Source organism: Salvelinus sp. IW2-2015, linkage group LG28 (genome assembly GCF_002910315.2).
Source record: "Salvelinus sp. IW2-2015 linkage group LG28, ASM291031v2, whole genome shotgun sequence".
In the NCBI taxonomy this organism is placed as follows: Eukaryota; Metazoa; Chordata; class Actinopteri; order Salmoniformes; family Salmonidae; genus Salvelinus; species Salvelinus sp. IW2-2015.
The window spans coordinates 19,367,900-19,380,780 of record NC_036868.1 but is presented as its reverse complement, the minus strand read 5'-3'; the positions used below and the strand labels follow the sequence as shown (position 1 = coordinate 19,380,780).

Here is a 12,881-nt window from a genome sequence, read left to right as displayed (position 1 = left end):
TGTTACTGATGGTAGGCTTTTTACTTTGGTCCCAGCTCTCTGCAGGTCATTCACTAGGTCCCCCGTGTGTTCTGGGGATTTTTGCTACCGTTCTTGTGATCATTTTGACCCCACGGGTGAGATCTTGCGTGGAAGCCCAGATCGAGGGGATATAGTGGTCTTGTATGTCTTCCATTTCCTAATAATTGTCACAGTTGATTTTTCAAACCAAGCTGTTACCTATTGCAGATTCAGTCTTCCCAGCTTGGTGCAGGTCTACAATTTGTTTCTGGTGTCCTTTGACAGCTCTTTGGTCTTGGCCATAGTGGAGTTTGGAGTGTGACTGTTGGTTGTGGAACAGGTTCTTTTTATATGATAACAGTTAACAGGTGTCATTAATACAGGTAAGAGTGGAGGACAGAGAGCCTCTTAAAGAAGAAGTTAAAGGTCTGTGAGAGCGAAAATTTGCTTGTTTGTAGGTGACCAAATACTTATTTTCCACCATAATTTGCAAATAAATTCATTAAAATCCTACAATGTGATTTTCTGGATTTTTTTTTCTCATTTTGTCTGTCATAGTTGAAGTGTACCTATGATGAAAATTCAAGGCTTCTCTCATCTTTTTAAGTGGGAGAACTTGCACAATTGGTGGCTGACTAAATACTTTTTTGCCCACTGTTATATATATTTTAAAATATTTATTATTATTTTGTATAAAAATGTTTACCTTTTTTCCCCAATTCTGTGGTATCTAATTGGTAGTTTACAGTCTTGTCCATTGCTGCAACTCCGTACGGAGAGGCGAAGGTTGAGAGCCATGCGTCCCCAAAACACAACCGAGCCAAGCGCGCTTTCTTGACACAATGCTGCTTACCCGGAAGCCATGTCGGAGGAAACATAGTACATGGCGACCGTGTCAGCGTGCATTGCGCCAGGCCCGCACAAGGAGTCGCTAGTGCGCGATGGAAAAGCCATCCCTGCCGGCCAAACCTCCCCTAACGGCACGACGCTGGGCCAATTGTGCGCCGCCCCATAGGTCTCCCGGTCGCGCGGCGCTGCGACAGAGCCTGGACTCGAACCAGGATCTGTAGTGGCACAGCTAGCACTGCGATGCCGTGCCTTGACACATGCGCCGTACTGCATAGCATCGAATAGTCCCCGCGATATGCAACTTTTCAAGGAAGTCAGGAACCAATATACACAGGCAGTTAGGAAAGCAAAGGCTAGCTTTTCAAACAGAAATTTGCATCCTGTAGCTCTAACTCAAAAAGTTTTGAGACACTGTAAAGTCCATGGAGAATAAAGCACTCCTCCAGCTGCCCACTGCACGAGGCTAGGAAACATGTCACACCGATAAATCCACAATAATCGAGAATTTCAATAAGCTTCCTCTAAGGCTGGCCATGCTTTCCACCCTGGCTACCCACTTTATGTGTAAGGTTAGTCGTGATTCTTCAGTTTGAGCCATGGCTCGCATAAACCAGGATATTTATAGATACGGTGTTAATTTGTGGAGGTAAAAAAAGAAATATTTGTTAGGTTGCCGGATAAGCTTCATACTAAAATATTCGTAAGATGTAGACGTTGACTATCAGTTATGAAGATAAATGGTAGGGAGTATACCGTAATGTATTGAATGTGTATAATACAGAATATGGATCAGTATAAAGAAATGTATAGGAACAAGTTATAATTATGGTGTATGATTCGGTGCTATACGTATGCTAATAGACTTTTATTATAATTTTGGGATGTTTTTTGAGAGTATATAGATTCCTCTAGACAGAGGTAACTAGTACTTAAAAGAAGTAAAATGTGAGAAAGCTATATAGCATTCTGATAAAAAAGAGCAGGCAACAGCTCTGCACCAGCAGAACTTTTGCCAAGACGCCCCCCCCCACTTTCCTTCACAAATCCAACAGCTGATGTTCTGAATAGAGCTTTGCAATATCTGGATCCCTACAAATCAGCTGGGCTAGACAATCTGGACCCTCTCTTCCTAAAAGTATCCTCCGCCATTGTTGCAACCCCTATTACTAGTCTGCTCAACCTCTCTTTCGTATCGTTTGAGATTACTAAAGATTGGAAAGCGGACGTGTTCATCCCCCTCTTCAAAGGGGGAGACACTCTAGACCCAAACTGTTACAGACCTATATCCATCCTGCCCTGCCTTTTTAAAGTCTTTGAAAGCCAAGTGAACAAACAGATCACCGACCATTTCGAATCCCACTGTACCTTTTCGCTATGCAATCCGGATTCCGAGCTGGTCACGGGTGCACATCAGCCACGCTCAAGGTCCTAAACGATATCATAACCTCCATCGATAAAGACAGTACTGTGTAGCCGTCTTCATCGACCTAGCCGAGGCTTTCGACTCTGTCAATCACTGTATTCTTAACGGCAGACTCAACAGACTTGGTTTCTCTAATGACTGCCTCGCCTGGTTCACTAACTACTTCTCAGATAGAGTTCAATGTGTCAAATCGGAGGGCCTGTTGTCCGGACTACTAGCAGTCTCTATGGGGGTGCCACAGGGTTCAATTCTCGGGCCGACTCTTTTCTCTGAATATATCAATGATGTCGCTCTTGCTGCGGGTGATTCTTTGATCCACCTCTACGTAGACGACACCATTCTGTATACATCTGGCCCTTCTTTGGAAACTGTGTTAACAAACCTCCAAACGAGCTTCAATGCCATACAACACTCCTTCCGTGGCCTCCAACTGCTCTTAAATGCTAGTAAAACGAAATGCATGCTCCTCAACCGATCTCTGCCCGCACCCGCCCGCATGACTAGCATCGCTACTCTGGACGGTTCTGACTTAGAATATGTGGACAACTATAAATACCTAGGTGTCTGGCTAGACTGTAAACTCTCCTTACAGACTCACATTAAGCATCTCCAATCCAAAATTAAATCTAGAAATGGCTTCCTATTTCACAACAAAGCCTCCTTCACTCATGCTGCCAAACATACCCTCGTAAAACTGACTATCCTACCGATCCTTGACTTCGGCGATGTCATTTACAAAATATCCTCCAACACTATACTCAGCAAATTGGATGCAATCTATGACAGTGCCATCCGTTTTGTCACCAAAGCCCCATATACTACCCACCACTGCGACCTGTATGCTCTCTTTGGCTGGTCCTTGCTTCATATTCATCGCCAAACCCACTGGCTCCAGGTCATCTATAAGTCTTTGCTAGGTAAAGCTCCGCCTTATCTCAGCTCACTGGTCACCATAGCAACACCCACCCGTAGCACGCGCTCCAGCAGGTATATTTTACTGGTCATCTCCAAAGCCAACACCTCCTTTGGCCGCCTTTCCTTCCAGTTATCTGCCAATGACTGGAACGAATTGCAAAAATCACTGAAGTTGGAGACTTATATCTCCCTCACTAACTTTAAGCATCAGCTGTCAGAGCAGCTTACCGATCGCTGCAGCTTACCGATCGCTGCAGCTGTACACAGCCCATCTGTAAATAGCCCATCCATCCAACCAACTACCTACCTCATTCCATATATTGAGAACTTGTTCTCAACTGGCCTATCTGGTTAAATAAAGCTCTGGAGGCTACACTAGAGTGGATTTGAAGTTGGTTCCGTGTTTGTAGCTCAAAGTGTCTAGAAAGTAATTGGAACCCAAGTTAATTTATGCAAATGTATGCAAACCTAAATATCACTTTAAGTTAATAGTTATGAATCTTTAAAGTGTTTATATCATCCTGAAGTTAGTTTGGTGTTTCTATCTTAAATGGTTAGAAAGCAGTATTTTGAACATCTACCTCTCATGGTCGCCATTGACTCCGATGTTAATTATGCATATTTAAAACCAATATCAAATCAAATTTTATTGGTCACATACATATAGTTAGCAGATCTTATTGCGGGTGTAGCAAAATGCTTGTGTTCCTAGCTCCAACAGTGCAGTAGTATCTAACAATTCACAACAATACACACAAATCTAAACGTAAAATAATGGAATTAAGAAATATGTAAATATTAAGATGAGCAATGTCGGAGTGGCATTGACTAAAATACAGTAGAATAGAATACAGAATATAAATATGAAATTAGTAAAGCAGTATGTAAACATTATTAAAGTGACTAGTGTTTCATAATTAAACTGACCAGTGATCCCATGTCTATGTACAGTTGAAGTCGGAAGTTTACATACACCTTAGCCAAATACATTTAAACTCAGTTTTCCACAATTCCTGACATTTAATCCTAGTAAAAATTCCGTCTTAGGTCAGTTAAGATCACCACTWTATTTTAAGAATGTGAAATGTCAGAATAATAGTAGAGAGAATGATTTATTACAGCTTTTATTTCTTTCATCACATTCCCAGTTGGTCAGAAGTTCACATACACTCAATTAGTATTTGGTAGCATTGCCTTTCAATTGTTTAACTTTGGTCAAATGTTTCGGGTAGCCTTCCACAAGCTTCTCACAATAAATTGGGTGAATTTTGGCCCATTCCTCCTGACAGAGCTGGTGTAACTGAGTCAGGTTTGTAGGCCTCCTTACTCACACATGCTTTTTCAGTTCTGCCCACAAATTTTCTATAGGATTGAGGTCAGGGCTTTGTGATGGCCACTCCAATACCTTGACTTTGTTGTCCTTAAGCCATTTTGCCACGACTTTGAAAGTATGCTTGCGTTCATTGTCCATTTGGAAGACCCATTTGCTGCCAAACTTTAACTCCCTGACTGATGTCTTCAGATGTTGCTTCAATATATCCACATAATTGTCCTTCCTCATGATGCTGACTATTTTGTGAAGTGCACCAGCCCCTCCTGCAGCAAAGCACCCCCACAACATGATGCTGCCACCCCTATGCTTCACGGTTGGGATGATGTTCTTCAGCTTGCAAGCGTACCCCTTTTTCCTCCAKATATAACGATGGTCATTATGGCCAAACAGTTCTATTTTTGTTTCTTCAGACCAGATTACATTTTTCCAAAAAGTACGATCTTTGTCCCCATGTGCAGTTGCAAACCGTAGTCTGGCTTTTTTATGTCAGTTTTGGAGCAGTGGCTTCTTCCTTGCTGAGCAGCCTTTCAGGTTACGTCGATGTAGGACTCGTTTTACTGTGGATAAAGATACTTTTGTACCTGTTTCCTCCAGCATATTCACAAGGTCCTTTGCCGTTGTTCTGGGATTGATTCGCACTTTTCGCACCAAAGGTCGTTCATCTCTAGGAGACAGAACGCGTCTCCTTCCTGAGCGGTATGATGTCTGCGTGGTGTTTATACTTGCGTACTATTTTTGTACAGATGAACGTGGTACTTTCAGCCGTTTGGAAATTTTGCCCAAGGATTAACCAGAGTTGTGGAGGTCTAAAAAAAATCTGAGGTCTTGGCTGATTTCTTTTGATTTTCCCATGATGTTAAGCAAAGAGGCACTGAGTTTGAAGGTAGGCCTTGAAATACATCCACAGGTACACCTCCAATTGACTCTAATGATGTCAATTAGCCTATTAGAAGCTTCTAAAGCCATGACATCATTTTCTGGAATTTTCCAAGCTGTTTAAAGGCACAGTCAACTTAGTGTATGTAAACTTCTGACACACTGGAATTGTGATACAGTGAATTATAAGTGAAATGATCTGTCTGTAAACAATTGTTGGAAAAACCGACTTGCCAAAACTGTCGTTTGTTAACAAGAATTTGTGGAGTGGTTGAAAAATGAGTTGTAATGACTCCAACCTAAGTGTATGTAAACTTCCGACTTCAACTGTATATAGGGCAGCAGCCTTTAAGGTGCAGGGTTGAATAACCGGGTGGTAGCCGGCTAATGATGTCTGTTTAACAGTCTGATGGCCTTGAGATAGAAGCTGTTTTTCAGTCTCTCGGCTTTGATGCACCTGTACTGATCACGCCTTCAGGATGGCAGCGGGGTGAACAGGCCRTGGCTCGGGTGATTGACATCCTTGATGATCTTTTTGGGCTTTCTGTGACATTGGGGGCTGTAGGTGTCCTGGAGGGCAGGCAGTGTGCCCACTGTGATGCGTTGGGCAGACCGCACCACCCTCTAGAGAGCCCTGCGGTTGCGGGCACTGTATGTGTGGGTGGAACATTTCAGATTGTCAGTGATGTGTATGCCGAGGAGCTTTTCATCTTCTCCACTGCGGTCCTGTCGATGGATAGGAGTGTGCTCCCTCTGCTGTTTCCTGAAGTCCATGATCAGTTCCTTCGTTTTGTTGACGTTGGGTGAGAGGTTATTTTCCTGGCACCACTCTGCCAGGGCCCTCACCTCCTCCCTATAGGCTGTCTCGTTATTGTTGGTAATCAGGCCAACTACTTTTGTGATGTCTGCAAACTTGATGATTAAGTTGGAGGCGTGCTTGGCCACACAGTCATGGGTGAGCAGGGAGTACAGGAGAGGGCTGAGCACGCACCCTTGTGGGGCCCCTGTGTTGAGGATCAGCAATGTGGAGGTGTTGTTTCCTACCTTCACCACCTGGGGGCGGCCCGTCAGGAAGTCCAGGACCCAGTTGCACAGGGCAGGGTTCAGACCCAAGGCCCCAAGCTTAATGATGAGCTTAGAGAGTACTATGGTGTTGAATGCTGAGCTATAGTCAATGAACAGCATTCTTACATAGGTATTCCTCTTGTCCAGATGGGATAGGGCAGTGTGCAGTGCGATGGCGATTGCATCGTCTGTGGATCTATTGGGGCGGTATGCAAATTGAAGTRGGTCTAGGGTGTCAAGTAARGTAGAGGTGATATGATCCTTAACTAGCCTCTCAAAGCGCTTCATGATGACAGAAGTGAGTGCTACGGGGCGATAGTCATTTAGTTCAGTTACCTTTGCTTTCTTGGGTACATGAACAATGGTGGACATCTTGATGCAAGTGGGGACAGCAGACTGGGATAGGGAGAGATTGAATATGTCYGTAAACACTCCAGCCAACTGGTCTGCGCATGCTCTGAGGACGCGGCTGGGGATGCCGTCAGGGCTGGCAGCCTTGCGAGGGTTAACACGCTTAAATGTTTTAGTCAAGTCGGCCACGGAGAACGAGACCCTACAGTCCTTGGGAGCGGGCCGCATCGGTGGCGCTGTGTTATCCTCAAAGCAGGCGAAGAAGGTGTTTAGCTTTTCCGTGGAGCAAGACTTTAGTGTCCGTGACGTGGCTGGTTTTCCCTTTGTAATCCGTGATTGTCTGTAGCCCCTGCCACATACGTCTTGTGTCTGAGCCGTTGAATTGCGACTCCACTGTCTCTGTTTGACGTTTTGCCTGTTTGATTGCCTTACGGAGGGAATAACTACACTGTTTGTATTCAACCATATTCCCAGTCACCTTGCCATGGTTAAATACGGTGGTTCGCTCTTTCAGTTTTGCACAAATGATGCCATCTATCCACGGTTTCTGGTTTGGGTAGGGTTTAATAGTCACAGTGGTAACAACACCCCCTATACATTTCCTGATGAACTCAGTCACCCTGCCCGTGTATACGTCAATGTTATTCTTAGAGGCTACCCGGAACATATCCCAGTCCGCGTGATGAAAACATTCTTGAAGCATGGATTCCGATTGGTCAGACAAGTGTTGAAAAGACCTTAGCACGGGTACTTTCTGTTTGAGTTTCTGCCTATAGGAAGGGAGGAGAAAAATGTAGTCTTGATCTGATTTGCCGAAGGGAGGGTAGGGGAGGGCCTTGTAGGCATCCCGGAAGGGGGAGTAACAGTGGTCGAGCGTTTTTGCAGCGCGAGTACTACAGTCAATGTGTTGATAAAACTTCGGTAGCGTTTGCTTCGTTTAAACCCCCAGCTACAATAAATGCCGCCTCAGGGTATATGGTTTCCAGTTTGCACAAAGTCCAGTGTAGTTCAGTCATGGAATTGGCTTGAGGGGGAATATACATGGCTGTGACTATAACCAAAGAGATTTCTCTTGGAAGGTAATACGGTCGGCATTTGATTATGACAACTATGAAGACCATGATGTTAACGATGATGATGCTGACGACGATGACGTTGTTTATGAAGATGACAATCATGATAGTGATGATGATGTTTTTATTCTGTGCAGGTATTAGATGCATTGCTAAGCCATCTTCAGGAGACTCTGGAGTTGGCCACATCGAGAGGAGAAGGGCCAGGACCAGAGAGCAAGGTACGTACCCCCGTCTATGGTCTACTGCTCTAGGCCTGAATCCACAAAATATCTCAGAGTAGGAATGCTGATCTTGGATCTGTCCATATAATCTTATCATGATTTAAACGGATCCTAGATCAGCACTCCTACTCTGAGCGGCTTTGTGGATACTTACCCAGGTCTAGTAGTCTTTGTGAATGAGCTAACCCCCTCTGCTGGTTGATTCTGTGTGGTGCAGCTATCATATATAAAGATATATACATGCACACGATTGAATCCTCCCAGTCTTATTCAACGTGTGTGTGAGTACCTATGTTTCAGACTTTTTGTACCCTGAACCTACTAGTTGTGCGTACACTACTGTTTATCTCATAAAATCAGTTTTTGCACTACTTTTTAAAAATGTTATAACCTATGTCCCTCTCATACTCTCTTCATCACTCTAATGTTTCACTCTGTTGTTTCGTTCATTTTATCTTTCCTCTCTTTGCCATCTTCTCACTCTGGCGATGTTTCTGTATCTCAATCTTTTTTTTGTTATTCTTATCTCTGTGCTCCCTCTCTCTCCCCCTGCCCCCTCTCCCTTCCCTTGCCCCCTCTCCCCCCTGCCCCCGCTCTACTCATTATTGTATTTCTCCACCCTCTGTCTCTGTCTGTACCTCTCTCACCATAATATTTTTTAACTCTTATCTACACACTTCCATCTCTTTCTCTCCCTCCTTCTCCCTTTGTCTACCCCACCTCCTCGCTGCCTTTTTTCTCTCCTTCCTCTCTCAACCTCACCCCTCTTTCTTATACTCTTTGTGCCTCCCCCTTCCTCCATGCCCTTCTACATTTCTCTCTCCCACCTGTCTCCCCTCCCAATGGTGGGTCCACCAGCTGATTGTCCCCGAGCTGGTCCCGGCGCTGGCGGCGGCCGAGCAGAAGGCTGCCTTGTCGCTCCGCTGGCGGGTGCATGAGAGACTGCTGCAACGCTATGCCTGCCTGCCCCGTGTTGTTTCCGCCGACCAGATCTACTTCCGCTTCCTGCAGAGGATGTTCGCCATCGTCACCACCAACGTGAGACTGGCATACATAGGGAGAATCTAATGGGACAAACTCACTTTGAATGACGTAATTGATTATAGTTAGGGTTTGGTTTAAGCTCAGGGTTAGGGTTAGAGTTATGGCTGGCATGCCAGTCACATATTTTATAGATATTGTAGCTACACACATACGTTGATGAACTAGCCTGAGACCTGAGTAACCTTGCCTAAGACTTGTGTTAGCTCCCTGAGCCAATGCCTAATCTTCAGCTCAATGACCTTACACATTCTTGCATTGTACAGTGTACGACCCGGGTACTTTCTATTCTGACATCAATTACCAATGAAAAACACAATGTTACATTGTTAAACGATGTGTTCATCTCTGATTAGATGAGTTGATGTAGGATAGAACTTTATTCAACTATCCCACAAGGGATAGAAACTATAAAATGGAAATCCTACATTGTGTTAASAGCAGGCTGAGGATATATCTCAAGTGGCACCCTATTCCTTTCATAGTGCACTGCACTATCAAAGGAATTGGCTACCGTTTGGGACAAACACTCTGTCTCTGCTCACTAAGTGTGTCTACTCCGTGTTGTTGCCAGAATGTTCTCCCAGTCCAGAGAGAGGCGGCCAGGACGCTGTGTATGTTCCTACGCTACAACCGCAAGCAGGAGCAGCGGCAAGAGATCATCGGCAAAGTGCTGCAAGGTCTGTGTCTGTCTGTCTGTCAATACGTCTGTCTGTCTAGTGTCTCTGTCTGTCTATACATCTATCTATTTTGTTTGCCAACAAGGTTGACAAAAATAAACAATACAATGCAGACATCTATATGGAAAAAGTGTTGTCACAGATGCCAGTACAACCTGTGCCATGATAGATTTGCTAAGCAAATGGCTCCCAATTCCCCAACGGTTTTACCTAGAATAAAAGAGAAGACTCTTAATGTTTCACGCAAACGTGGCAGTTTGTGTGACTTTTGTAATGTAATGTATATCCTGCCTTCTCTCCCTTCCCTCCCCCTCATTTCCAGAGCTTGCTCAGGGCAGAAGTTACTGGAACAGGCTTCGCTACCTGGACCTGTGTGAGATTGCCATGGAGCTCTTCTCAAAGGCCTACTTCTGCAAACACTTCCTCATCCAGGCTCTGGAGCTGGTCAATGACCCTGTAGCCAACGTCAGGTASTGGATTCAGTAATTAATAAGTTACTTAAAGGGACAAACAGGGACAAACGACACACGTCTGTCCCGCCACTTTTTTTGGTGAACATCTGAGGGATGTGCATGGAGAAATGTAACACTCTCAAATTCATATACAGAGTTATGGATTCATGGACGTCATCCAATTAACCATGTTTTGAGGCTATACCGGATTTGTTTAGAATTAAATTGTTCACAAATAATGGAGAGAAACAAGCTTATATTTTGGGTTCCGTTGGGGTACGACAGTTGAACTAAGCCCATGAGTCATTTATAAGTTACTGTATATTCTTCAGGAGTAAATGGCTATATATAATTAATTTAAAAGTCAAAACCAATCCCAGATTGCTCCTTTAATTCCTTAATTTGATTTTTCGAGTGCTTTTCTAGATGCTTTGCTTCATATGGGGACACCTCACCTCATCCATCATCAATGGCATCCATTTCTTGGCAGCCATTTCTTGTACAAGCTCACCACACATCCGCTTGTACGTTTGCTCTCGTGGTGGGACATCTAACGTAGCGTGCTGTTGTAGACAATGGATGAAAGATGATCTTAATACTATGAAGCTTTAGAGAAATTCATCCTCTGAGTTTGCCATGTATATTGACCATGGTCATGTTCAGTAAGCACTCCCTTGCAAAACGTTTTGCAACAGAAAATGAAAATCTGCATTCTTATTGGACACACTCAGGTTGTGCCCTCCCTGTTAGAATTGTTTTTCCTGTTTTGTGCCGAATAAACATGACCCAGGTATAAGCTGTGCCACATGCTGCCCCGGCTGAGGTCCACCATCAGGCTGCCTGCAGACAAACACCTCCTGCAACAGCTGGAGTTCTGCGTCCGCAAGCTACTCTGTCGGGAGAAGGACAAGGATGTGGTGGCCACCGTCCGCAAGGTGAGGGAGGGAGGGGTGGATGACATTACTGAGTACAATTTCAATCGGGGTCACTTAGAAATGTCCTTGTTTTTGAAAGAAAATAAAATGTTTTGTCTATTAAAATAACATAAAATTKATCAGAAATACAGTGTAGACATTGTTAATGTTGTAAATTACTATTGTAGATGGAAACGGCTGATTTTCTATGGAATGTCTACATAGGCGTACAGAGGCCCATTATCAGCAACCATCACTCCTGTGTTCCAAAGTTTATCATTTAAGTACATTAGAGTGTCTGGTTTGAGAAATAGACGCCTCACTGGCAGCTTCATTAAATAGTACTGTCAAAACACCAGTCTCAACATTAACAGTGAAGAGGTGACTCCGGGATGCTGGCCTTCTAGGCAGAGTTCCTCTGTCCAATGTCTGTGTTTTTTTGCCCATCTTAATCTTCTATTTTTATTGGCCAGTCTGAGATAATGGCTTTTTCTTTGCAACTCTGCCTAGAAGGCCAGCATCCCGGAGTCGCCTCTTCACTGTTGACGTTGAGACTGGTGTTTTGCGGGTACTATTTAATGAAGCTGCCAGTTGAGGACTTGTGAGGCATCTGTTTCTCAAACTAGACACTCTAATGTACTCTAATGTACTTGTCCTCTTGCTCAGTTATGCACCGGGGCCTCTGTAGTAGTAACATAAGACAGCTGAACATTAAAGTAACGAACCACATGTTCACGTTGATCATGAGACTGTGGTAATGGAGATATACTAAGGGACGTTCTGGCCCTCTTATTTTCTCCATTGTGCTGACAGACTGACCAGATACATACCAGAGAAATATGCCTAAGGCAACTGGATGCTAATGGTAGAAGAGACATATAGTCTGACAATTCCAATAAGACACATACCAGAGAAATATGCCTAAGGCAACGGGACACTAATGATAAGAAGAGACATAGAGTCTGCCAATTCCAATAAGGACATACCAGAGAACATGCTGGGGCATTGAGTTAAATATAGGCCTATAGGATAGATGGACATATATTATTTTTAAGACAAGCACGGGTCTGGCCACTATTATAATTTAACTGAAAGCAGATAATGGGCGTTAGTAGGCGTGAACAAGCAGGAAGCCTGAACTAAAAAGATAATGATGGCAGGAAGAATTAGGGGAAGTATGCTTATTTGCATATGGGGTGGACCCATATGCTATTTATGTATAAATGTTGGAACCGGGGTTGGGAAGCGGGGTGTGTTCCGCGGGGTGTGTTCCGCGGGGACATGCCAGTTGGCTATACAATTGTAATAAAAAGCATGTTTGATTTTACAAGTTCTGATAAGCGTTGTATTTGAAATGATTTTCCACGACACCTCCCACTCCTCTTCAGTTTCTTGGCAATTTCTCGCATGGAATAGCCATCATTTCTGAGAACAAGAATAGACTGATGAGTTTCAGAAGAAAGTTATTTGTTCCTGGCCATTTTGAGCCTGTAATCAAATCCACAAATGCTGATGCTCCAGATACTCAACTAGTCTAAAGAAGGCCAGTTTAATTGCTTCTTTAATCAGGACAACAGTTTTCAGCTGTGCTAACATAATTGCAAAAGGATTTTCTAATGATCAATTAGCCTTTTTAAAATGATAAACTTGGATTAGCTAACACAACATGCCTATTGGAACACAGG

At 43.8% G+C, this 12,881-nt stretch overlaps 1 protein-coding gene across 2 annotated transcripts in view; it reads left to right on the top strand.

The window, feature by feature from the left end:
* ppp4r4 (protein phosphatase 4, regulatory subunit 4) overlaps positions 1-12,881 on the top strand; it is a 116,592-nt gene that overhangs the window by 85,472 nt on the left and 18,239 nt on the right. For both annotated transcript variants that reach the window (XM_023973829.3, XM_070435950.1), the window contains 5 exons: positions 8,023-8,106; positions 8,968-9,147; positions 9,725-9,830; positions 10,153-10,300; positions 11,073-11,217. In XM_023973829.3, coding sequence (XP_023829597.1) covers positions 8,023-8,106; positions 8,968-9,147; positions 9,725-9,830; positions 10,153-10,300; positions 11,073-11,217 — 663 coding nt within the window. The remainder of the gene's footprint in view (positions 1-8,022; positions 8,107-8,967; positions 9,148-9,724; positions 9,831-10,152; positions 10,301-11,072; positions 11,218-12,881) is intronic.